At 29.0% G+C, this 27,013-nt stretch overlaps 3 protein-coding genes and 4 non-coding genes across 9 annotated transcripts; 5 read left to right on the top strand and 2 right to left on the bottom strand.

The window, feature by feature from the left end:
* Nucleotides 1-1,127: 1,127 nt before the first annotated feature.
* LOC137818990 (probable polygalacturonase At3g15720) lies at nucleotides 1,128-6,275 on the top strand. Its single transcript, XM_068622676.1, has 8 exons — nucleotides 1,128-1,364; nucleotides 2,313-2,447; nucleotides 3,115-3,279; nucleotides 3,376-3,583; nucleotides 3,737-3,818; nucleotides 3,918-4,023; nucleotides 5,294-5,404; nucleotides 5,987-6,275. Exons 1-8 carry the CDS (start codon nucleotides 1,206-1,208, stop codon nucleotides 6,212-6,214), a joined length of 1,194 nt encoding a protein of 397 aa, XP_068478777.1. The 5' UTR covers nucleotides 1,128-1,205; the 3' UTR covers nucleotides 6,215-6,275.
* Nucleotides 6,276-6,770: 495 nt separating this feature from the next.
* LOC137819890 (U1 spliceosomal RNA) lies at nucleotides 6,771-6,930 on the top strand. Its single transcript, XR_011082473.1, has one exon. It is a non-coding gene; the product is annotated as a U1 spliceosomal RNA (small nuclear RNA).
* Nucleotides 6,931-8,847: 1,917 nt separating this feature from the next.
* On the top strand, nucleotides 8,848-9,008 carry LOC137819892 (U1 spliceosomal RNA). Its single transcript, XR_011082475.1, has one exon. It is a non-coding gene; the product is annotated as a U1 spliceosomal RNA (small nuclear RNA).
* Nucleotides 9,009-10,498: 1,490 nt separating this feature from the next.
* LOC137819893 (U1 spliceosomal RNA) lies at nucleotides 10,499-10,658 on the top strand. The gene has a single exon (XR_011082476.1). It is a non-coding gene; the product is annotated as a U1 spliceosomal RNA (small nuclear RNA).
* A 96-nt stretch (nucleotides 10,659-10,754) lies between these two features.
* On the bottom strand, nucleotides 10,755-15,958 carry LOC137819172 (putative UDP-rhamnose:rhamnosyltransferase 1). 3 transcript variants are annotated; one of them, XR_011082238.1, is made up of 3 exons: nucleotides 14,581-15,939; nucleotides 12,870-13,195; nucleotides 10,755-11,414 (listed from the first exon to the last, which is right to left on the bottom strand). XR_011082238.1 is itself a non-coding variant. In XM_068622943.1 (2 exons), the coding sequence occupies exons 1-2, from the start codon at nucleotides 15,823-15,825 to the stop codon at nucleotides 11,373-11,375; spliced, it is 1,287 nt and encodes a 428-aa protein (XP_068479044.1). In that variant the 5' UTR covers nucleotides 15,826-15,958; the 3' UTR covers nucleotides 10,755-11,372. The 3 variants fall into 3 exon arrangements, 2 of the variants coding, with proteins under 2 accessions (XP_068479044.1, XP_068479043.1); XM_068622943.1 differs by lacking the exon at nucleotides 12,870-13,195 and having other exon boundaries at nucleotides 14,581-15,958; XM_068622942.1 differs by lacking the exons at nucleotides 10,755-11,414; nucleotides 12,870-13,195 and having other exon boundaries at nucleotides 14,258-15,952.
* Nucleotides 12,349-12,507, top strand: LOC137819891 (U1 spliceosomal RNA). Its single transcript, XR_011082474.1, has one exon. It is a non-coding gene; the product is annotated as a U1 spliceosomal RNA (small nuclear RNA).
* Nucleotides 15,959-22,493: 6,535 nt separating the features above from the next.
* LOC137819011 (probable polygalacturonase At3g15720) lies at nucleotides 22,494-26,267 on the bottom strand. The gene is made up of 8 exons (XM_068622707.1): nucleotides 26,111-26,267; nucleotides 25,810-25,944; nucleotides 23,947-24,162; nucleotides 23,652-23,859; nucleotides 23,471-23,552; nucleotides 23,224-23,332; nucleotides 22,965-23,069; nucleotides 22,494-22,853 (listed from the first exon to the last, which is right to left on the bottom strand). Exons 1-8 carry the CDS (start codon nucleotides 26,255-26,257, stop codon nucleotides 22,629-22,631), a joined length of 1,227 nt encoding a protein of 408 aa, XP_068478808.1. The 5' UTR covers nucleotides 26,258-26,267; the 3' UTR covers nucleotides 22,494-22,628.
* Nucleotides 26,268-27,013: the final 746 nt, after the last annotated feature.

Genomic DNA, 27,013 nt, shown 5'->3' on the forward strand with positions numbered 1-27,013 from the left:
TTGTGTGAAATATTCACAAATATTGATATGAAACTCTCCATTTGATTGAAGAATGTAACTAATAATATTATAATACTGTAGCTAAATTTCTTCCTATATTTGGTCAACGATATCAGTTACCACCAATTTCACAACCTAATTCTTTTTTCATACTCTAAGTGAAAGTCTAAATTTTAAAAATACAATTTTTGCATCCAAAAAATGTTATTTCCTTCTTCAATTATGCATCAAAGTATATAGTTGTGAAATAAAATTCCCATAAACATTTTTTAAATTTTTAATATATACTAAGCCTAACATTACAAGAAAATCATGAAATAGAAACCAATTTTAGAAAAAAAAAATAGTTGTTATAGTGACTAAATTAGAAACCATTTTAGAGACTTATTTTAGAGACTTAAAAGTTTTTTGGTTTATAAATTAGTTTCTATTATGGTTAAATGGTTTCTAAATTGGTATCTAATTAACAACCAATGTTTTTCTTACCAAGTTTAGAATCTAAATAATTGGTAGATAAAACTTTGGTTGCTAATTAGATACCAATTTAGAAACTATTTAACAATAATAAAAATTAATTTAAAAACATTTTTTTTAGTTTATAAAATGATATCTAATTTAGTCACTATAACAACTAATTATTTTTTGTCCAAAACACATTGTGTCGATGACATTATTGTAGATCTCAAGCGTAAAATATGAGAAACCTAAAAAAGAGAGAAATATTTTATTTAACCAATGATATTTTAACAATTAATTAAATAAATGCCTATCAAATAATTATATAATTAATTAATATATTAGTTGTCCATATATCATTATTGACTTAAATACACTTAAACACATTTAAACCAAATGTCCATATTTTAATTAATGATACATTAAATTATGGGAGAAATGGCAAAATATATTACATAGTTCATCATTGATGACCTTAAAAAAAGGAGAATTCCGTTTCGTAATTAAGTAGAAATGACTTAAGTTAAGTGATTGTTGTTGTTCCACAAGTTTATTAAATAGAAATTCCTTTCACATAAACCATATTATACCATAAAAATTGAATAATTTCTCATAATTGGGCACCTATTCATTTCTATATATACTGAACCACACATGTATGTTTCCTTCACAAAACAAAAAAAAAATACTTTACTCAATTATCCACGAGCCCTACTCTTCCAAAGGGAATTCAACCAAATAAGAAAAAAATGGGCTTGTGTGAAAACATGCAAAGCATAATCACTTTTGGTTTGATTCTTGCTTTTGTTTCTCCATGCCTATGCCATGGGTCAAGTCAAACCAAAAATGGATTTTATAATGTCATAAACTATGGTGCTAAGGGAGATGGGAGATCGGATGATACACAAGTATGTGTGTTTTTGTTTTGTTATTTGCAATTTTAAGGCTTTGTGTGTTTTTGTTTTGTAATTATTAATTGGGTTAAATATATTTTATAACACGAAATTGAATTTTTGTTTTTGGTCTAAACTTTAGACCATCAAGTGCATGTGGTATCAAAATAATTTGAACGAGTTTTTCTGTCTGTGAGATTGGTTCAATATGATATTTCACTTCATCAACCCATTGGTAATAGTTATGTGGACATCGGTTTCCAATCAAAACAACGACTTTTGAAAACATTTATCAATCTTTTGAAACAAAACTAACAATTATTCTACATAAAGAATGATAAATTTCAATCATTTTTATATTATAAATACTTGGATGATATAAAATTTGGATCGAAAAATCAATTTTATATTATATTACATGAAAAAAAAAGAGTATATTTAACTCTTATTAAAAGTATGTATATTTTTTAATTCAAGTTTTTATAATCTTAATTGTGGAATTTTGATTTTATATTTTAACCTCATATCGATATTTAACGATAATCTCACATTTTCAATGTTCTAATACTTATTTATCACGTCAATATTTTCGCTGAGTACGTATCGTAAGCCAAGTTCATAAATTGAAATACACTCTAACAAAAGTTTCAATATATAGAATGAGTAAATTTTTATTTTAAAACAATTTGTGATCGTAGTTTTCATTTGTCATTTTTTTTTTTTTGTTAAAAAAACCATACGAAGTCAACCATTATTATACCATCTCTACATAATATAAACCTTTTCATTGTCTTTTTATCATTCCAAAAATATTCACTAGTGTCTATAACATTATATTAGCGTATGATATTTCTTTAAAAAATTACAAATCCCTACAATAATATTATTTATTCATCTCAAGAAAGTGATGATTTTAGATTTTAAATTAATTAAAATAAAATTTGTGTTCTGAATTGATGGCAGGCATTTTTAAAAGCTTGGCAAAGCACTTGTGGAGCACAAGGGATGGCAACCCTAGTCATACCTGCAAACTATGAATTCCTTTTGTCACCCTTAATGCTAAAGGGTCCTTGCCATGCCTCAAATATTCAAATTCAGGTATTTATAATATTACATTCTGTTGGAGATCGTACATCAACATAAAAATATTTTATTGTATATGAGTGGGTGCAAATCTCACTTCATGAACCGGTTTTATGGGTTGAGTTAGACTTAAAGTCCACTTCATAATATGGTATCAGAGTCATTTAAAGTCTATTATAACGAGTGTTTGTTGGGCCTATCAGGCCGTTATCGGACCACCAATAATATATTGTCCCACGCACGAGATGTCACTCTCGGCGTGAGGGGTGTGTTGGAGATCCCACATCGACTAGAGATTAGAATATTTCATTGTATATATATGGGTGCAAACCTCATTCTATGAGTTAATTTTATGGGGTTAAGTTAGACTTAAAGTTTACTTCATAATTCATTCATTTTTCTTTTTGTTAGTTCAACGTTTTGGTACTTTAAGTCTCTTGATTTTTTCCAATGCAATTTTTATTTTAATTAATTATTCCATAAATATACTAAATAGAAAAGTCAATGCAATTAATATCAGAAAATAAAACGTATTTGCTATGTTATTTAATAGTATATATATACACACATTGCAGATTGATTATAAACACAATTACAATGTATCATTATTGCACATTATTAACAACTAGTAATGATAATTATTCCTCTGACTTCATTAACAGTTTCATTTATGTTCTTGCAGCTTCGGGGGAAAATAGTTGCAGCTACCAAGAGTGCATGGCCATCCTATAAGTATACTTGGATTTTGATCACAAATGTAAATGGTCTCACAGTTGATGGTACTGGAGGATCACTCGATGGCTTCGGTTCTTCATGGTGGCCATGCAGAACATGTCCACGACCATCGGTTAGAAAATTCATTCTGATATTCTAGTATTGACTAAGGTTTTGGTTAAATTTACAAGATTCTGATTTATGTTTTTCCAATTCATGTTGTGTGAAGGTGATTACTTTCAATGCATGCACTGGTCTCAGTGTTAGCCACTTGAACATCATTAACAGTCTAAAATCTCACATAAACATAAACGGCTGTGTGAGAGCGACATTCTCTGGTATCAGTATTCTGTCTCCTGCTGACAGTCATAATACTGATGGAATCACTGTTTATGGTTCCAAAAATGTATGGATCAGAGATTCAACTATAGCATGTGGTAAACCAATGTTCATATCAGCAGATTTTTCTTTTTCTTTATCAGTAAGAAATAATATATACATAAGATGATTCTTATGCAGATATATATGTATTAAATTTGAATATAGTGTTTTATGTGCAGTTGTAATTTAGTTTGTGTTTGTTCATATAGGTGATGATTGCATTGCCATCAGTGGTGGCTCCTCTTATGTCAATGTTACTGGAATTGCTTGTGGACCAGGCCATGGAATAAGGTTTTTTATAAACTGTGTTTTACTTTATTTTCTGTGACTTCTGCAACTAATATCTTTAACCTAAAACACTTTTATAATATGTCTTAATGAAATAATCAGCATTGGGAGCCTGGGAAATGGCAACAGTAACACAGTGGAACAAGTTCATGTACGAAATTGCAACTTCACAAAAACACAAAATGGAGCAAGAATCAAAACATTTGAGGTAACAATTGTTTTCAACCTTCTTTTTTATGTCTCTTTTTAAAGTTATATATATATATATATATATATATTATGTAGTGTGTTTCTAGATTCAGACAGTGACGTGTACGTGTCAAACACACACATCAGTATCAACGCTCGTACGACATTTATCGATTTCAACTTAAAATTATATTTGTTAGATTTTTGAAAATTCTAGTACTGTTCTAACTTAATTTTAAAAATAATAAATACAATAATTTTTAAAAAATTCAAATTTATTGTATAAATTTTTATTATAATTATAAAAATAAGGAACAAATTCTTTTGAACCAGTCATGAAAAAATATTTATGCTTCCATTTATATAATTCATAATTATATAATATATAGATCCGTGTTTTTGTATTCTATATTTTAAAGATTATACATATATTCGTGTCCGTGTCATGTCAGTGTCCGTATCCATGTTACGTAGGTTTCTAATCAACAGAAAACATTTAAACAAAAATTACAACTTGTTGATATAATGAAAATAGGATATATATATATATATTATTTATTTAAAATTTTAAAGTTTAATATTCAATTTGATGTATTTTTATTTATATATTCATTAAAAAAGTTCTATTATTTTTCAAATCTATAATATATATAATTAAAGCAAGTAAAAGTCCAACAAAAGCAAACAAATGTTCATATTAATATAAAATTTACCGTTTATTTAATGAAACACTAGAATATATACACATTATATTATCCGTCATAATAGTATTTCTATTAATTCATTTAAAGTTGTTTACATTTCAAATCCCCTCATACTTAACATAACTAAATCATAATCGATTTAAAATCTCCTCAACACTTTATTTATCTCCCAAATCATTTTATACTCATAAGTAAATGTGATTAACTTAGTCTTGACAATGTAACCATTAAATCAAATGACTTAGGTTAAAAAATAGCTTATTTATATTTAAGTTATTTGTTTTATACCTATTTTATTTAAACAGGTTAATGTATATTTCAATTAATTTATTTATTTATTCTGATAAAAAAATTAGCTTAACATAAACGATAAGTTATTAAGTGTCTGACAAAACCATTTTGATATCTCTACTTATAAATGGGTAATGTATTTTTAAATCATGTAACATTAAGAGAAAAAAGGAAAACTAGTTGCTAAGGAATATTCAAAATTACAGAAGAAACAAAAGGAAAAATTAAATATTTTTTCATTGTCCTTTGTCATTTGAATGGAATATTAAATATATTGTCTATTTTTTTTTTCAGGGTAGAACTGGTTATGCAAGAGGAATCACTTTTGAGGAAATTACATTGATACAAACTCGAAACCCAATAATTATTAACCAATTCTACACTAACAGGAAGCCTTCTTTACAGGTAACTTTATATTAGTACATTACTGCAAATATAAAATTTCGTAATAAATTTTAAAGAATGCAATTAATATTTTAAATTGTATAAAAAATATTAAATAATTCCACAAATGATAAATTCCAAAAACACCCTTTATTCTGAAAATGAAAATCTAAAATTAAATAAAAAAAATTATGGACAAGTAAATTGAATAGATTATTATGTTCTGAAAATTAAAATTTATAATACAATTCAAAAATCAAAATCTCATTTTAAAAGAATAATTCCGAAATATAAAAAATATATTCTAAAAAAATCTAAAAACATTATTTAAAAAAAAAATCATAGTAATTTTATCCACACTCTTTTTTTATTTAAAAGTATTTTTGTTATTTTATATAAAAATTGGGTATAGGTTCAAATTTGATATAAGTTTGGTCATATAGTTTTTCTTTATCTCTTTAATTAACTATTACTCATTTACTTCTACTATAGTGTACTCTTATAGAGTACATGGATTGATTGATTGAGTGAAAGAATATATTTGAGTTTAAATTTGTTTCCTAATTTATTTACTTGTTAAATTTGCATTTTTGGCATAATTAGAATGGAGGAGTTGAAGTGAGTGGAATCACATTTCGTGGATTTCATGGAACAAGTATGACCAATGAAGCCATTACCTTGAATTGTGGTCCACAAGGTTGTTACAACATTGTACTGGATCAAAACAACATTGCCTCTTCTAATCCAGGAAAACCAGCTTCTTGTTCTTGCAAGAATGCCCATGGAACAGTCTCATCTACACTTCCAACTTGTCCTTGCTTATTGCCATGAATTCTCTCTTATTCTTCTATATGCCATATATCAAATAATTAATACTATCATTTTCATCATCAAATCTATGTTTCTTCTTTTCTCTTTCTTAAATTCAGTTTTTTTTTTCTCTTAATCATGCAAAACTAGGAGAACGACACACATGAAATAAAAGAGAAAGTTCTAAAATAATAGAAAGAAAGTTTAAATATGAAATCATTAAAATTAATCTAAATTCACAGTTATTTTTTCATGAACCAAATGGCCAGCACTGAGTACCAATCAGGAAATACTGAACATCAATTAAAATAATGTCTTTTCCTCAATATTTAACTGAGTTTATTATCTCACAAAATGAACTTTTCTATTGATTTCTTTATATAAACAACCAGTTTAAGTCAAAATCCTTTGGATTAAAAGATAATATTGGTGACATTTGTGTTTTCTTAATTTTTGTACTTTAATTTCTCAATACAAAAGACAGTAGTATAAACAAGAATGAACTCCCACATTGAAATAACTAATGGAGTTGTAAAATGTATGGGTTATAAAACAGATGCTTGTGGAATTGAGAAACATACTTACCTGGATGGGGTCAATGGGTGATCATGAAGGCCCATGGCCTAGAACAGCAACTTTCATTGCACTTGGAAAGGGTGCTGTTGTAAGGTCTGTCCAAGTGACAGAGCCTACATCAAAATTTGTGGTAGAGGAGGCCAGCGTTCGCGCGGCCTCTACTAATCTAAATTTAAGGATTCATCACTCACTTGGGCTCCATTCTGATACTTAGTTTCTTTTGTCTATGTTTGATCATTATAGTATTTAGTTTCTTTTGTCTGTTTGATCGTTATAGTTGAGACCTCTTATATTGTTGTTGAGTTAACTGATGTTGTCTGGAATGTACTAATTTTCAATGTTAAGCCCTATTCCTATGTTTGGTTCCTTACATAGTCCTAAATTAGTTTGTTTATTGAGTTTAGTCTCTATTATTTGGTTCCTTACCCAGTTTTTTCCCATCCAATTTAATTAGTTCATTGAGCAAACCTGAGTATGATCTGGTTTGTTGAAATTTGAAACATTTATTACAGAAGTATATTCTAACAAATTTATGATTATAGGATGAATGTAGAATAGCCTGGTGCTGTCTATCCAGTAGGAGCGTAGGGAGGTAGAATAGGATACCTTAAATGTGGAAATATACCTCTCACTTGACTGATCATCAACTTTTTCTATTGGTCATGTTGATTCAACCTATAACCAAAAGAATCTCATTTTATTATTGTTCATGCTTATCAATGAAAAACAGTCTTACATTTACATCCAATCACAAATCAGTTATAATTTCACGAAATAAGTTCACAGATAAGATACTAAATAGGAGATTACACCAATCTTTTCAAGGATGGAATGAAGTTATTCCTTAATCTTCACCTAGATCCATAATTCAATCATGAACAGAAGAAGTATTGTTACATAAACACTGACTTGTAATGTCTTTGCAGAACTAAAAATGATTCAGGGTAAGTCCATAATTATCTTAAGCAGGAGCAAGGAGAGATTATAGAACCAAATCCATAACAACTTTATTCTATTTTGAAGCTAGTATGACGAATATATCAATATCCAGCAAGCCCTTAATGGACAATGAAGAACAAGGTTCATCAAAGCATTCAGAATCTATCAAAGTTGGATCAAACCCATGTTGTACATTCCAATAACCATGAAGAACTGCACTAAAACAGGAACACAAGCACTAAAATTGGCACATTCCAATAACCATGAAGAAGCCTGGTGATCATGTTGTAAAACAGATATCAAAATTTTCCAAAGAAAAGAATGAAAACAGAATGCATTTCCACACAGAATATTAGACAGAAACAACGGAAAAAAAGAATATCATTGTGCTTCATGCTTACTCAAGCAGAAATTGGGAGTGCTTTCTCTGAAATCTTCTGAAGTTGATGAAAGAAGATAATTATCTCCAAAAATTAAGAATGAATAAATTGAAACATTACCTTTTCTTCTACTTATTATTCTTTTAATTTTGAGGAGCACTATACTACTTCGAATTTTTAGTTAAAAATAATATTGTAGTTAAAATATTCCTTAATTTATATTATCAGCAAGAAAAAAATATATTAAATGGAAAGACACAGTGTTCCAACCTGTTTATAACTAAAAACAAGATAAAAGAAAAGTACAAGATACATTTAACATAGATAGTGTCATGGCAAATACAAAAGAACTGCCCCCAACAAAACACACTGAGCCTCTAGTACAGATAGATAAAAACAGATAAGTTATAAGATATCACACTAAGGAAAAACAAACCTCATAAAAGGCTACATTTATGCAGCAGGAAAAAATTCACAGCTGCCATCGTGCTTTTTCCTCAAATTGAACTTTTCTGTTGATTTCTTTCATATGAACAACCATTCTATGGCAGTTCAAGTCAAAATCATTTGGCTTAAAAGATGATTTTGATGACATTTCTTAATTGTTGTACTTTACTTACTCAAATACAAAAGACAGTTCTTCCAAAAGAACTTGCACTGGCAGAGTACAAAGAAGACGACTTAAGTCCCACATTAGAAAACTAATGGAATTGATAAAGTGTATGAGCTATAAAACAAATGCTTGTGGCATTGGAAAACATACTTACCTGGATGGGGTCAATGGGTGATCAATGAGGCCTATGGCCTAGGGCAGTGACCTTCATTGCACATGGAAGGGGTGCTGATCTAAGGTCTGTCCAAGTGACAGAGCCTACATCATAATTTGTGGAATAGGGAGCCTGCGTTCGCGCGGCCCCTGCAATCTACTTTAAAATTTATTTCTGATTGGTTTTGAATTATTTCTTTAGTGTGTATATTGTTAAGTACAAATTACAAATACTCTTGTGTTATTTTCTACCAAATTAGTATGTTTATAGACTTTACTATTTTCTTCTTTACCTAGTTTATCAATCACAAATCAGTTATAATTAAAGATTAATTAAGATACTAATGAGGAGTTTACACCATTGTTTCCAAGGATGGAATGAAGTTACTACTTAATCTTCACCTAAATCAATAATTCAATCATGGACAAAAAAGGTTATTCTTACATCACTGATCTGTAGTGTTCTTGCAGAATTAAAAATGATTCAGGATAAGTTCATAATTATCTTAAACAGGAGCAAGGAGAGGATTATACAACCAAATCAGTAACATAACTTCATTCTATTTTGAAGCAAGTTTAAAGAGTATATCAATATCTAGCAAACCCTTAATGGACAATGAAGAACAAAGTTCATCACAGCATTCAGAATCTATCAAAGTTTGATCAAACCCATGTTTCTTTCATCATGATCATGCCAAAAGATAAAGGATAATATGAGAGAAAAAAAGAAGAAGGAGGGACACAAGCACCAAAATTGACATTCCAATACAATTCAGAACCCTGTCGATCATGTTGTACAACAGATATCAAAATTCTAAAGAAAAGAAAAATCAATCATGAAATGTCAATCAAACCAAACTTAAAACATAATCCATTTTCACACAGAATATTAGGCAGAAACAATGTTTGTTATTATCATTCAAATAATTATTTTACAATTAAATTAATTTTGTACAATATTTTTTAATTTAATTACAAGTTTTATAAATATATATTTACACCATGGGTTACTAACCAGTTATATTTTTGTTGCTCATGAATAAAATGACGTAAAACTTCAAAACTGTTGTTCTGTCGTTAATGTTTGTAGGATTCGGCTGTCCTTTTGTTTCATGCCTCAAATGTTGGGTAATGCTAGGTATGAAGTTACATCAATTTTAGTAATTGCCAATAAACTTTTATAGTTTCAAAATTAGAAAAGAGAGGATAAATTACTTCCAGATAATCAAAGCTTGTTTGACTGTAATTTTTATTTTATTTTAATTATTTTTTAAGATACTAAAATATGGTTATCAAAACAAATAAGTTATAAGGATATCAGACTCAGGAAAAACAAACCTCATAAAAGGCTACATTTATGCAGCAAGGAATTATTCACAGCTGCCACAATGTCTTTTTCCTCAAATTGCTGATTTCTTTAATATGAACAACCATTCTATGGCAGTTCAAGTCAAAATCATTTGGATTTTTATTATATTTCTTAATTGTTGTACTTTATTTTCTCAAATACAAAAGATGTTCTTCCTAAAAGCACTTGCAGTGGCACAGCCATGATATAAAGATTTCCTAAGTCCCACACGGGGAAATCCAATGGAGTTGTAAAGTTTTTGAGCTATAAAATAAATGCTTGTGGCATTTATAAACATACTTACCTGGATGGAGTCAATAGGTGATCAATAAGACCTATGGCTTAGAGCAGTGATCTTCATTGCACTTAGAAGGGGTGCTGTTTTAAGGTCTGTCCAAGTGACAGAGCCTACATCATTATTTGTGGTAGAGGAGACCTGAGTTCGCGCGGTCTCTACTATTCTGAGTTTAACACTTTTGTTAGATTTAAAGCCCTTAATGTTGTTGATATATGATAATAGAGTAATCTGAGTCATTGTTCTTATGTAATGAGTTTTTGTTTATAATTCTCTGGAAAAAGTTACTTATTTGTTGTAGAATCTGATCATATAAAAGTATAGTACAAATAGATAAATACATACCATAAACCTTAACCAATTAGGTATGATCGGTGGAATATGAGAACTTCATTAGCACACACCTTAATACTTCTCTGGTCAAAGCACAATTCACCAGAAAGTGAGAGATATCTAGCCAAAAAGAGAATATTGGTAAGCATACTATTTAACTATGGTTGAACATGTGAAAGAACTTGGACCCAGCAGACACAAAAAAAAGTCCGAACATCTTGTTCAGATTTGAATTGTCATATAGGGTGCAGTGTGTCTCATATGAGTGTTCCATTCCATTTATGTCCGACATGGACAAGGTTCTCCTTTTGCTTCATAGCAGGAGAGCAATTCAACAAAGTAGTTAATCTTGAGAACTCATCATTCAAATCTGTTTCTGGTACAATCTTCTAAAGATTTTTGCACCTTCAAGTTCTGCATGAATCTCCCTCTCAGTCCTATTCCCATGGGGTTGCTTAACAACCACCTTTCTCTGTCACACAACATAGCCGGGTTGGAAACATCTATGTGTTTCAGTGCTTCAACTTCATCAAACTGATTTCTCATGTCAAGTGCCACTTGAGCACATCAGACTGTACAAATACCTGTAACACAATAACAAGCCAGAATTTCAGTCAAAAGCTACACAACAACTGTTAATATCAGTAAAAGAAATATTCAGAACCAAAAATATGAATCTAAAAACTAAAGGAAATAAAGAACCTCAACATTTCTGCAAGTTTTCTAATTTTACACAAGATGAAATGATCAAATTAAAACTAATACATGCATAGTCTTTATGCAAATGACTTTCCAAAAGAACTTGCAGTCACAAAGTCCGATATGGAAATATGCAGTATACTAATAAAGAGTATGAGTGATAAAACAAATGTCTGGCATAAAGTACCGTACTCAGTACTTTTTATTGTTAGTGTTAATTGTGTGCCCTCCTATTTTCAGTTCTTAATGCTTTAGTATTATTTTTATTTAGTGAAGTTGTATTTTGGTGCGTCCTTACCTTACTATTTGTTTTTGGTAATTGAGTTAATCAACCTCAACTTCTGTCTTAGTCCTATTGTTTGGTTCAACAATTTTGTGTTTCATAATTCAAAACAATTACAGTGTGTTGGTATCAGATGCCTGGTTTATTTATTTTGATCATGTTTGGGACCAAACAAGCCATTATGGCTTTCCATACTATATGTTCTTCTGTTGGACGCGAATCCAAACATCTTACCAGACCGTTTGAATTAGTTTCACAATAAAATAATGTCTTTTTTCTCAATATATTTATCCTACAAATTAAGCTTTTCTGTTGATTTCTTTTATATGAGCAGCCATTCTGTGACATTTCAAGTAAAAATCATTTGGCTTAAAAGATAATTTTGATGACATTTGTGTTTTCTTAATGATTGTACTTAAATTTCTCAAATATAAAAGACAGTTATTTCCAGGAGAGCTTACAGTCCCACATCGAGATAAGTAAAAGAGTTGTAAAGTGTATGAGCTATAAAACAAATGCTTATGGTATTGATTATCTTACTTACCTGGATGGAGTCAATGGATGATCCTTAAGGTCCATGGCTTAGGATAACAACTTTCATTGCACTCAGAAAGGGTGTTGTTCTAAGGTCTGTCCAAGTGACAGAGCCTATATCATAATTTGTGTTAGAGGGGTCTGCGTTCGCGCGACCCTAATTATTTTATGTCTAAATTTCATTATCTTCCTTAATTTTTGTTAGTTACGTTCTCTCTTGTCTTATACTGTTGTTTGAACTAGTTCATGTCTTATACTGTTGTTTGAACTAGTTCATGTTATTTGATTGAGTTGATGCTGTCTGTTATATGATTTCTAATGCCATGTTTGGTTCTTTACGTAATCTCCATATTAGTTTGTTTATTGAGCTTATTCCTATTATTTGGTTCCTTACCCATTTTTTTACTTCCATTTTAGTTTGTTCATTGAGCTAAGTTAATTCTGAGTATCGTACTACTGTTGTATTGTGGGAAGGGAAGAGTTATGATTTCCAGATTTGAAACATAGTATTGTTGAAGTGTACCTGCAGGATATGGAGGCATAGCATGTGGATAACCATGTGCAGTAGGGTATGGTGGTGGAAAGTATCCTGAAAGAATAAGCATTAGGGAGGTGGATATGCTCAAGGTGGTGGTGGATATGCAGGTGGATATTCTGGAGGATAGTGACCAAAATAATGAGGATAACCTCCTGGTGGTGGTGGTGGATATGCTGGTGAAGGGTAGGCTGTTGGGGGGATAGTCTCCTGGAGGAGGGTAGGGAGGTTAAGTTGGATACCATAGAAGTGGAAATATACTTCTCTCTCACTTGACTCATCATCATCTTTTCTATTGTTCATGTTGATTCAACCTATGATCAAAAGAATCTCCATTTATGACAAATTATGGTTATGCATGTCAGGTACTAGTGTAATAGTAATATGGATAAAAGATATCTATATTGAATTAAATGTAAACATAAGACCTATAAAGCAATGTTCAAATGCTTGTTTTCAAAGACATCCTATAATACCACTGAGAATATGTTTCTGTTCAATATTCTTTTTGAAACCAAGAACTGAGATTAAGAGGCTGTAGGAGGGTTAATTGTGTATATGGAGAAAGACATGTTGTATATTTATTTTGCTCTGTATGTTTTTTGTATGTACAAATCCATAAAAACCACATTCTACATTGGTTTTTAAGTTAATCAACATAAAAAAGTCTCATTTTTTTTATTAAACTCCTCGCTTGGGGATCAACTCAAAATCTGTAATGCAATAAATAATTTTCAAAACACATTTCTTATAACTAATCGAGTAATGACACTTCTAAAACGATTTACAAAATAGTAGCAAAAAAATTGTTAAATTTATTACAACACCAATTTTTAAAAATATTTGTTTAGGCTAATATTATTAACCAATATCAAAAATGAAAAAACAATAATGATGAGATAGACACTTACACGTGAAAAATATTTATTTGACAATCTTATTTTGTTGTAAATATTAATATTTATTGTAGTTATAAAGTGGAAAGCAATTATGAAAAAATCATAACTATATGACAAAACAGTGACAGTGGTGTTGGACTGCGTCACCACTTTCTATGACACAACAACCACAAGCAAATGCAATGTCAAAACAGTGAAACAATGCACAGAAAGGAGAAAAGTAAGGGAAAAGTGGATGGATACTAAGTTTATAAAAGAATACTCATATACTTACAGATACCACAGATGCAGTTGGTTTCTAAAAGTACCAAGGAACTCAACCAATAAACCCTAGATGAAACTGATACATCAATTACAAATGAACCATATATAACATAAACTCTGCATAACGGATTACTAGAAAAAAAAATACTAAACCAGTTAGTTTTTAAACAAGTGACTAATAAAAACTGATATCTAGGATGTTAGGATCTTAACACATCTATCTACACCTTTTTTTTTTTCATTAGGAAAAAAGTTAATCCAGAATACAATATCTTCATTGCAGATTTAAGTAATATGAAATCTATGTGAAAAGGTTTATCTGAAAGGAAAGTTTTACATTATGATTTACTAACTATATGAAATTTAAAAGGAGCGCGGGTTGGGATTACTGAGATGCAACAAGAAATGCAAAATCACTTATTTTGTGATAGAATAGAATGGCAGAAAGGCTAATTCTTAATGATAGGCCTATGAGTTTCCATATAATCAACAAACTCATCTGCATATTTTTTCTGCAGTTCTTTGTTCCCAAATACCTTACTCATCTTCTCTGCTTGACTTCTGTAGGTTTTTCCTTCCTCTTCCAACATCACTGATCTCAATGCATTGGCCAAAGACTCCCTGCTGAACTTCCCTTCATCCTCACTTCTCTGTACTTTGATCCCTACCCCTTTCTCCTCCATAAGCCTAGAAACTATAAATTGATCATTTTGAAAGGGCAACATAACAAGTGGACACCCAATTTGAAGACTCTCTATCACTGAACTCCAACCACAGTGAGTGAGGAACCCCCCAATAGACTTGTGTGATAAAATCCTCATCTGTGGGGCCCATGTTCTCCACACCATACCATTTCCTGAGTTATTCACAACCACATCCTGCAACTCAACGCTAGATGTGTTTTGCTTCTTCAGAACCCAAAAAAAGGGAAAACCAGACATTTCTATTCCCATAGTAATTTCAGTGAAGTCTTCATCACTTAGTGTCATTTCAGTTCCAAATGCCACATAAATCACTGACCCTTTTTCCTGTTTGTCTAACCAATTAAGGATGGTGTTCCAGTTTTCATCATTGCTGTCTTCACTGAACTCTAATGAAGGTGGCAACAACCCAACTGGAATCATTGTTTTCCCATGTATACTTTCACACAATTTGAGAGGCTCACCTTCAATCTCCATGCAGCTTCTTAAAGCAAAAACTTGAGCACCATTAGAAATTCTAAGGAGTCGAAAGACGTCTGAAACCCCCGATTCATTTGCCTCATAATGTTCTTTAGGAAAACCTTTGTTCTGCACAGACTTACTTGCTTTTCTAGTATAATCACCTAAAATCAAACACAAACCAGATGCATTAAAAATAGAGAAAAAGATGCATGAGATTCCTAGCTTAGAAGATATTGGCGGCAACCAGTAGGGTGCAAAGTCGTATATTATCCAATGGGCTTTGCATCTCTCCAGAAACTTGGTCAAAGGTTGTTCAAGACCATCAAAAGCCAGCTTGAGATATGGAATGATGTGGTGAGGAATGTCAACAGTGGCCTCTGCATTTTCTGGGAGTTTGTCAACACGGGGCAGTGGGAGTTCTATGAGATCCACCAAAGGTTGCAAGTTTTCAGGCACTTTGGGTAGACGATGGATATTTCTAGGTGTGGAAATGAAAGAAATTTTGTGACCCTTTTGAGCTATGAGTTTTGCAAGCTCAAAAAATGGGAGCATGTGACCAAATGCTAGCCATGGAAACACCACAATGTGAAGCTTCTCTTGCTGCTCCGCCATGGACATGCTTGTGTTTAAGGATGAATGTGTGTGGCTTCTTTATCTCCGGTAATGGTTATTTTTTTTTGTCTCTTGCATGTGACATTTTTCAATCAACGATAACAATTGACTTTTGGGCAACATCGCAACTTGTGGTTCTAAAATTTCGAGGTCTGTATTCATTATGTACTGTTGTTTCACTCAAGTGGGGACCATTTTCATAATCATTTCATTATGTAACTATCACACCTAATTACATATATAATTTGGTGTTATTAAAATTTTCTTATAAATAGATTTTAATTTCAAGAGACTTAATTAAGACTTCTACATTAGAAATTCTCTTAGATAAAAACTTAATATACACTTTGAAAAATAATTTAACATAATAAAATTCACTTAAAATAAGATATCATGAAAAGACTTTAATACTTAACTAATATATAATTTTAATCTTGATAATATTAAAGCGTATCCAAACCATTTTTTTGTCTGTATGCTTTAGATAGGTTTTGAGATTAAAAATTGGGACCATGTTTGGGTGGGAACAGAGAAACGTGTAAGAGCTTTTCAAACTTTAAGTTGGTGGTTGGATGGAGAAAGATATGTATGAGGATATGAGGAAATCAACATGAAATGATATGAGAGAAAAATATAGAAAAAGTGAAAATAATTAGATTAGGATACGTTGGAGTAGATGTTTGAATTTTTTTATTAAAGTTGGTAAGTGATGTGATGATTGTAAGATAATTTTTAATTTTTTTTAAAAAAAAGTAAAATGTAAGTTTCTTATTTTTAATAATATTTGAATGTTTAATATGAAGTATTTTTTGTGTAAATTTTAATTAAATAAAATTTTGTATAGTATATTTTAGTATCGTTAAATATTTTTTTGTTTTTGAAAAAATATGAGTTGTTTATAATTATCTGAAGATGGAAACTTGTCATAAAAACAATTTTTTTTATAAAAAATTAAATTTTAATATTGGACATTATAAAATATGTTTGAAAAATAACTTGAAATAATGAATATAATTAATTATTTTTTAATTAATAAAATAATAATATTACAATTAATTAAAAATAAAAGATAAATTAGTTATTTAAATATGAAATTTGTTTAAATGAAAATATTATTAATCAAACATTTTAGTTAAAATTATAATAACACATTCAAAACACAATCATTGTCATTGATGATGTTCAATCTGATTAATTTTATCTTCCAATCGCTCTATCCTTTGATCAACCATATCAAAATGTGTATCGAACATATTCAATTTTGAGTTGACCTCAAGCCTCATGGTTATCATAATTTCCTAGATATTTTGAATCTTGTCCCAAATTTGGACTAACATTGGCACGTCATGTGGGATTGAGAGTTGATGTTGACTGCCTTCAACATGGTCTTCTGGTAATGGCAGGCCTTCGTCATCTTGTTCATCAGGCCTACCATGTTGCCAAACACCATTTACATGGAAGATATTCGACTTCTTCATGATTTTCTTCCTGAAATAGTTCGTGTTATCAAAATGTCATACAAAAGAGGCATGTTGTTGTCCCAACATTTGATCACGTGTTTAATGATATAATGAGGTCAATTAATTAATGAATTACTTTTGATGCAACATAACATGAAAATATCGTCATGTAACAATTGAGAGAAATTGCTCCCTTAAAGACACAACAAGTACACAAATGTGTAATGAAGTAGTTTGTCATTCATAGTTAAACTACCTATCTTAATGACATTTTGACCATTAACCTCATCCTTTGTTATGGTTAATAGTGCCACTTGACAATTATAATGTAGTTGCTCGGGATGATATCAAGAGTTAACATATAACCTTGATAATTAACCACGTTTAACAAATCTATAAGTTTTGTTATAATCTTGTTTGGGCTAATTTCAGTATCAGAATACCCTTTATTATCACCAGCTTCATATTTGAAAAAAAACTCAGGTAATCATAACAATTATTTTCAAATAAAATAATTGTTTTACCACTCATTGGGCTGCCTTTGTTTACTACATACTTGACTCATAACTCTTACTTGCCAACAAAAAAAATGTTAATTCTCTCACTTCTAAAGTCAAAAGAAAAAGACCTTTCTATTTTACTCTTGAATTCATTTAGATACTTTTCAAACTTATGTGATTAGAAGGTTATTTTACATTACATTCTAAACTTATGTGATTTGAATTTGAATTTAAATTTGATGTAAATTTCCAAAATTTCTAAATCTAAACGTATGTGATTTTAATTTATATTTAAATTTGATGTAAATTCTAAATTTTTTAAAATATCAACTTATAGGATTTTAATTTCAATTTACATTGTAAATGTTAAAAATTTATAAATATAAACTTATGTGATTTTAATTTTAAATTTGATGTAAATTCCAATTTTTTTATATCTAAACTTAAACATAAACATAATTGTACAAAGTATAAACTACTTGTTTGATAATTCTAATGGATGTAGAAGGGTATATAATTTCGCCAAGCAAAGTGAGAAAGAAATTAAAAAATCATTTCGAAATAAGAAAATGTTATTTAACACTATTATTTTCATTGAATTGCTTACCTACAATCATAATAATGTATTATGTAATATAATTATTTTGTCAATCGACTTGTAATATAATGCATGCTCCCGTTAAATCAACTCACCCTTTAAATGATTTGATATAAGAAAATGTTATTTAACACTATAATTTTCATCGAATTGGTTACATACAATCATAACACGCTATAAGGAAATCATGAAATAGAAACCAAATTTTAGAAACAAAAAATAATTAGTTGCAATAGTAATTAAATTAGAAACCATTTTAGAAACTAAAAAAAAAATTGGTTTCTAAATTAGTTTATATTATTGTTAAATAGTTTCTAAATTGGTATCAAATTAACAACCAAGGTTTTTTCTACCAAATTTAGAAACTAAATAATTGGTAGTTAAAACCTTGGTGGCTAATTATATACCAATTTAGAAACTATTTAATAATAGAAACTAATTTAGAAATCATTTTTTTTTAGTTTCTAAAATGGTCTCTAATTCTAAAAAATTGTTTTTATTTCATGATTTTCTTGTATTTCTTGTAGTGATAATGTATGATGTAATATAATTAATTTTGTTAATCGAATTGTAATATAATGCAGACTCTCCATTATTAGATTAACTTACTCTTTAAAGGATTGGAAAATAATTAGTATATTTATTTATTACTTCATATTATTAAAATGTATTATGGTAGGATCAAATTTGAACAACAAATTTTAATATGCACTTGATTAGAGATAACTTATATGAGAGATGTAGTGCATTGGACATTGATCTCGACGTGGTTGATGTATTGAGTGTTCGATTAGTAACCAATTGTTGTCAACTTAACTTCAAAGTGCAGTTCATGTTTTAATCATGTATCTTTTATTCGACGTGTATTCTTATGTTGGCTAATAATTTCATGATGAATATGCAGAATAATGGATTGAGAATAGATGTATGATATTCTTGATTCTTAAAGAAGATTGAGACATCGTTCATATATGAAGTCCATGAATTTTTTCATTACCAACTGGAGCACAAACCCACAGGATGTCAATGACTTTATAAAATAAAATATAGGTCTGACGGGAGCATCAAATTATATAAGGCACGTTTAGTTGCCAAAGTCTACACACAAGTTGAAGGAATTAACTATATTGCGACTTTTTCTCCTACTGCTAAATTTACGACATTACGTTGTATTTTGACTATTGAAACTGCTAAAAATTGGTTCACCTACCAACTTGATGTAAAAAATGCATTTTTGTATGATGACCTTCATGAAACTGTTTACATGGAGTTTCCTCTAGGATTTCGCCGATAGGGGGAAAATCTGATTTATATGCTTCATAAGTCCTTGTACGGATTAAAACAAGCATCCAAACCTGGTTTGCTACTTTCTCTAAGGTTATTCAAAATGCATGATATACTCAATCAAAAACATATTATTCTTTATTTACCAAGACTGTTGGATAATCCTTCACAACTGTCTTGCTCTATGTCGATGATATACCTTTAACATGAATTGATGATAACGAATTCAAGCATCTCAAGGTATTTTTGTTCCAGCTTTCGAATCAAGGATCTTGGCACCTTAAAATATTTTATGGGAATTAATTTTCTCGGTCTTAACATGACATTTTGGACGAAACAAGTCTAACTGGGGTAAAATCAGAGGAGTTCCACATGGAGAAAAATTTAAAACTCACTCTTACTGATGGTGATTTATTACATGACCCAACAAAATATTGCAGGTTAATTGGAAGGCTCATTTACCTCACTATCATAAGGCCATATATTGTCTACTCAGTTAGAACTTTAAACCAGTTTATGCAAGAGCCTCACAAGCACACTAGGATTCAACATTACGTATTCTTAAGTACATCAAGGGGACACTCGAGGAAGGATTATTACTTCCCTCAGATAATGATCTTAAGATGAAAGCCTATTGCGATTCAAATTGGAGAGGATGTCGTACTACTCGAAGACCAATCAGCGGCTATTGCATTTTCCTGGGAAATTCATTGGTATCTTGAAAGTCTAAGAAACAAACCAACGTGTCAAGGTCATCTGTTGAAGCAGAATATCGGGCCATGACAAATGCTTTTCTGGAGCTAACATGGTTATGTTATATCCTACGATACCTCCAAGTTCCAATTAGCATGCCTACACCTTTGTATTGTGATAACCCAGAAACACTCCCTATTGCAACAAATCTTGTATTTCACAAGTATACGAAGCATATTGAGATAAACTGTCACATCGTACAGGAAAAGTTGCAGGTTGGGATGATAAGTCCATCGCATGTCTCTTCACATTATTAGTTAGTAGATATATTTACTAAGCCTCTCGAAAAAGATCAATTCGTGACTTTGCGAAACAAGTTGCGAGTTCATGATATTTACTCACCAACTTGAGGGAGAGTATTGGAATTATTATATTTTTCATATAGATGTATATAGAAAGTGTATAATGTATATTACGTGGTAAAAACAAGGCAATTATTTGGTATAATTATTGATAAATAGGCATAACATATGGAGTAACACATTATATGAAACATATCTGTCCAATCTAATTGTATATAAACAGTAGGCATGCGTTGAGTGAATATACATAAATATTATTTCCATAATATTTCATACATGTATGGTGGCTTTGGACATGAGTACGGGAGTTACACTCGATAATGTATTTTAATTTTAAAGATTACGATCTCATTTATGCGTGTTTTTATATTGAATTTGAAAAAATGATATTCTCAAACTTTGCCCCTTGTGTCATATAAAAAATTACATTGGTTTCACTAAAAAATTATATAGTGTCGACTAAGCTCATACTACTTTATTTATCTTATTATTTATTTAAGTTAGAGTCGATTAACTTATAACATTAATATAATATATTTTTAATATTTATTAAAGTTAGTGTTTACTAATCTTGACACTAATTTATATGTTATAAATTCGTGTACCTTCATAATAATGATAGGAATCATAATTAAAAATTTAAAAATAATAAATCTTTTCACTCACAATTTTTCTCTCTCACTTTCTATATAATTCTACTCAGACTTGTCTCCTTCACCTGTACTAATCTCCTTCATTCACTCCAATCTCTTTTATTCACACTTATATTCTTCATCCACACTCATTTTTCTCATCCATACACATCTTCTTCATCCACACTCATCTTTTTCATTCATTCACATTTCCTTCATCCACATTTTTCTCCTCATCTCCATCTCTTTAATTCACTACAATTCGTTATTCTACTATTTTTTTTGTATTTTATATTTTTTAAGATGAAGGCATTGACAAGATAATTTTTTTAAACTAGTGTCATTAATATTGATCTAACTGATGGAAATTAAATTAATATGGAAACTAGATCAACTTAAATAAACTTTAAAATAAAAACCTATAAATTTAAATATTAGTGGACCCTGCATGGAGTCAATATTCAAAAGTTCACCTTATATTAATGTTAATAAATTAACGTCTACGATATTTTAAAATTCGTTCTATCTACGATGAAAATATAATGTTATTGACTAGTTATAGTATCATCTTTTATTTATGAACTCACTCTAACCAAACTTGACTTGACAATTCATTTTTCTTGATCTGCTTATATTTGTTAATCTTTTAATGGATAATATTTGGATTACACTGATAAGCGAGATTTGGAAGCATAAGAATAACCATTTGTTTAAGGGCGGGGTGATTGACCATTCTAAAGTTTTTTCATTAACACAATTAAAGGTTTGGTCTTGGATTTTTTCAAAGTTGTCTTCAGCGGGTTTTTCCTTCTCTGCTTAGAACCAAATGTATGTATGCTCTCGATTAAAAAGGTTCTTAGGGTGGCGGGACTACTTCTAGTGGTTTTGAGGGGAGTTAGCTTTAGAGACAGTTAGGGATGGTAGAGTTTTTTAATTGATTTTGTTAATGTTGATAGTTGGAGGTTTCTTGTGGGAATTGTTATGGTTGAAGAGAATAGATTTAGTTTCTATATCGTTAAGTGGAACACATTTATTTATTTTTTATTGTTAATAAAAAAAATTCTTGTACTCTTTTTATCGATGTTAAATATCTATATTTTTAAAAGTCTTTCCTACTCATGTAAAAACTCTTGTTCCTTGTTTATTAGGGTTGACCAATATATTATTAGGAATTTGTAAAATGAAAAAGGACATAAAATAAAATAAATAACATGACAGAATAAAATAAAAGATCTACCCTATACTACACTTTGCTTATGCATCTATGAAGGTAACATAACTCATGACAATAAATAACACTTTGGAACTGTGTCTGTAGCTGTTCCATGAGCATTATTGCAAGAACAAGAAGCTGGTTTTCCTGGTAGAGAAGAAACAATGTGAATATGATCCAACACAATGTCGAAACAACCTGATGAGGAGCAATTCAGGTTAATAGCATTCTTCTTTGCTGATGTTCCACTGAATCCACGGAATATCACATCACTCACATTCAATGCTCCACTCTAAGTATATGCCAAACATGAAATTCAACCTTAATACGGGCAAAAAACTTATATATATATATATATAGATATAGATATAGATATATAATATAATATAAAGTTAAGGAATACCATTGGTATTCTGCTCTCATAGTACTGGTCTATGATTATTGGGTTCTGAGCTTGTATTACTGTGATGTTCTCAAAAATGATGTTTCTTGCATAACCTGATCCACCCTGCAAAATATGATTATAGCAGAAAATTAAACAGCTAAATATGCAAAGACCTTTCACACTTATATATGTTTTTTAATGAGAGGTTATGATTCAAAAAAACTCATGAACATATATGAAAAAGAAAAATCTAAGAAACAAGTGATGAATTACTTACTGGGACTGTCTTAATCCTTGCTCCATTTTCAGTGTTTGTGAAGGTGCAATTTTTGACATAAACCTCTTCCACTGTGTCATAAGCTTTGTTTCTACCCAGGCTGCCAATGCTGATTAACTTGTTCATGTTAATTGTTAAATTTGAGAGTAAAAAACATATTAATTAATGAAGGAAACATTTTGCAGTTTGATGTGAGGTGCAAGTGTGTGATAACTCCATCAAATTTATCACTAAACCCTAAACAAACCTTATTCCATGGCCTGGTCCACAAGCAATTCCAGTAGCATTGATGTGAGAGGAGCCACCACTGATGGCAATACAATCATCACCTTTTCAGAATCAGAGTTGAACAAGTTGTAATCATTTTGAAACCATGCAACATTGAAATTTGATTCATGCACATAAAATGGAACACATGGTTGGTTTACCACAGTGCATGGTGGAATCTTGAATCAAGATGTTTTTGGAAGCTAAAATGTCAATTCCATCAGTGTTGGGGCTGTCACCAGGAGAATGAATGCTGATATTAGAAAATGTTGCATTCTCACAACTATTCATCCTTATGTGAGCTTTTGGGCTGTTACTGATGTTCAGATTACTAACAGTAAGATCATTGCAGAATCTGAATCTTAGAATCTGCATCAACCCACATGAAAAGTTTAGTTTTGAATGTGAATAAATAGAAGAAAATTAATGAAGAAAGTTTAGATAGAATGGTGAAACCGTTGGTCTTTCACAATTTCTGCAATCCCACCAAGAAGAACCAAAGCCATCGATTGATCCTCCAGTTCCATCAAGTGAGAGACGGCTAACGTTTGAGATTACAATGAGATTGAACCTTTGATCTGTGAGATCTTGTTCTGGGTCTTGGATTGGGTCTAGCATTCCCAACACTTTTAACCATTCATTCTTCACAGGTGCAACTATGCTCCCTTGAAGCTGCAAGAAAGAACATATATTGTACCAAGATAAATTTAAATATATGTTTCATATCAGAAACAAATTTGGGGTATTTTTTTTTTCATGTTTTTATACAAATAGATAAATTTTTAAAACATTACAAAAATAAGGAAGTCGTGCTTTTGAATTCTTTTTTTTTTTATAATTTTTCTAACTGAAGTTTTGCTTGGATACAATTAATGATTTTTTTGAAGTGAAGTTGTGTTTTAGAAGCATGATTTCTGATTTTTTTTTAATATTTTTTTGTTTTTCAATTTTATTATTTTATTAATAAAATATTAAGTTGATTAATTACTTAAAGTGATTAAGTATTTGTTTAAACTATAAATTATCTAAATTATATTCAATTACAAAAAATGAAATACACATTTTCAAAAATTAATTAATTAATTACTTAAGCTTGTTAATTTTTTTTTTTAAATTATAATAATAAATTTTCTATAATAAGAAAAAACAAAATTTCAATGAATATATAATAATGGTATATAAATTAAACTTATGAAGTAAACGCATGTTGAATATTTTATGTTATTTTAAAAAAAAAAATTTAATTATTTATAATTAAATATAATTTAGATATACCATTTTTAAATATATTTTTATAATTAAATATATTTAAATTTATTATTTAAGTATACCATTTTATATATTTAATAAAAATAAAAAAATAAAATGTCATTGAGTATATAATATTGATATACACCCTAAACTTAAGAAATAAATGCATTTTTAATATTTTTAAGTTATTAATTTTTCAAATGTAAGTTTAATTATTTATAATTAAATATAATTTAGAGAGTTTATTATTATAATTTAAATAAATATGTAGTAATTTTAATTAATTAATTCATTTTTTTTATAATTATATATTTAATAATTTGTAATTGAATATAATTTAGATAAGTTATTATTACAATTTTAAAAATATTTAATTATTTTAAGTAATTAATTAATTTATTATTGTAATTTAAAAAAGCATTTAATAATAAAATTAAAAACCAAAAAAATATTACAAAATAAAAAAAATTGAAAAAAGGGAAAAAAATCCAAAAATCAGAAGTCGTGCTTAAATTAAAAAAAAATAAAAATTGTGCTTAAAAGCACGATTATAACTAAAAAAAAAAATATAATTAAAAATTATTTTTAAAAGTACGACTTACTTATACTTATTTGAAAATTTACTCATTTATGTAAAAACAAGAAAAATTATTCCAACTCTTTAAATTTCTCCATTAAATAACAAAGACTTCAAAGAGAAGCATTGCCTAGTTTTTGTAATAAAAATATTATAAATATTTATTTGTTTGATTTGTCTAATGTATTTTAGTTTAGTGATCATAAGTTTTTCTTCTTTTATTTTTCATACGAGCAATAATAGATTGACATTCTTAGGAGGTAACATTCAACGTTTACTTAATAATCAAATATATTATTATTATTATTAGTTTTTATAAAAATTATATTAATTTTTATTAAAAAAAATATAATATTTTTAGTTGTAAAGTGAAAATGTGAAAAGATAAACTAGTGTGAAAAGATTTTTTTTTCTTTTATACATTGTATAACTTTGCATGTCACCTTGGTAAAATAATTGTTTTCTTTAACCATGAATTGCAAATGTTTTACCTGAATATTAATACTTGTGGCAATGCAAGGACCACTTAGGGTTATGCTTTTTATCAAGAACACTCCATTTGGTGGTATAACTAGAGTTGGTGTATCTTGTGATCCACATATGTCTTTCCATGCTCTTAGAAAAGCCTACAAAAATTCAAAATCAGAAAAAATTATCTCAATATTTGTCAAATATCAAATGTGTACCAAGACATCAACCACAAATTTTTCCTTAAATTAAAGTGCCATTTCTCACCAAGTATAAAATTAATTAAATTTAGACATAGAAAGAAAAAAGCACAGAAAAAAATACCCCAGAATCATCATATTTGCCATCACCATAAGCACCATAGTCTTTCACATTATAAGTTTTGTTTTGGGTTCTCGCATTATTCCACCTCACACACAAACATGGTGAAACAAAACCAAGAATCAAAAGAAAAGTGATTAGTGTTTGCATGTTTGATAAGAGTGGACTAATGCATAATTAGGGAAAGGAGAGGTGTTGGGGTTTAATTAAATAGAACTTTGCATCAGAAAAACTGTGGGAGAAAAAAGGGGTAAAAAAAACTAGAAACCATATTTTAAATGTTTTCAATGGTAAATAAAATTTATAGTAAACATGTGTAACTTAACTTCCAATAATATTAATTTTTCCAAATATTAATTATATATTATGTTTAATTTATATAAACTTGTGATACTTACTTTATATGTTGCACTTGATAAATTAAATAAGTATTGTTTTCTATTTAAGTGAAATATATATTAATAAAGTGAGTTTAATTAAATAGAACTTTGCATCAGAAAAACTGTGGGAGAAAAAGGGGTAAAAAAACTAGAAACTATATGTTAAATGTTTTCAATGGTAAATAAAATTTATAGTAAATATGTGTAACTTAACTTCCAATAATATTAATTTTGCCAAATATTAATTATATATTATGTTTAATTTATATAAGCTTGTGACACTTACTTTATATGTTGCACTTGATAAATTAAATAAGTATTTTTTTCTATTTAAGTGAAATATATATTAATAAAGTGAGTTTATAGTTATGATATTATAATTATTAAATTTTATTTAATAATACAGTTTTCTTATATATAAATTTATATGAAAAATACACATTTAGTAGTTTATTTAATACTAATATTGCTTATTTTAAGTAATTACTGTATAATACATATAATTAATAAATATATGTTTAGTACA

Source organism: Phaseolus vulgaris, chromosome 10 (assembly GCF_000499845.2).
Source record: "Phaseolus vulgaris cultivar G19833 chromosome 10, P. vulgaris v2.0, whole genome shotgun sequence".
NCBI classification, from domain to species: domain Eukaryota; kingdom Viridiplantae; phylum Streptophyta; class Magnoliopsida; order Fabales; family Fabaceae; genus Phaseolus; species Phaseolus vulgaris.

Bases quoted from the DNA above. Each gene is read 5' to 3' on its own strand.
- LOC137818990 (XM_068622676.1), top strand. From the start codon at position 1,206: ATGGGCTTGTGTGAAAACATGCAAAGCATAATCACTTTTGGTTTGATT. The intron at 1,365-2,312 runs GTATGTGTGTTT...AATTGATGGCAG, and splicing joins GGAGATCGGATGATACACAA to GCATTTTTAAAAGCTTGGCA. The intron at 4,024-5,293 runs GTAACAATTGTT...TTTTTTTTTCAG, and splicing joins CAAGAATCAAAACATTTGAG to GGTAGAACTGGTTATGCAAG.
- LOC137819172 (XM_068622942.1), bottom strand. From the start codon at position 15,825: ATGTCCATGGCGGAGCAGCAAGAGAAGCTTCACATTGTGGTGTTTCCA.
- LOC137819011 (XM_068622707.1), bottom strand. From the start codon at position 26,257: ATGCAAACACTAATCACTTTTCTTTTGATTCTTGGTTTTGTTTCACCA. The intron at 25,945-26,110 runs GTATTTTTTTCT...GAATTTTTGTAG, and splicing joins GCAAATATGATGATTCTGGG to GCTTTTCTAAGAGCATGGAA. The intron at 23,070-23,223 runs GTAAGTAATTCA...CATATTTTGCAG, and splicing joins CAAGGATTAAGACAGTCCCA to GGTGGATCAGGTTATGCAAG.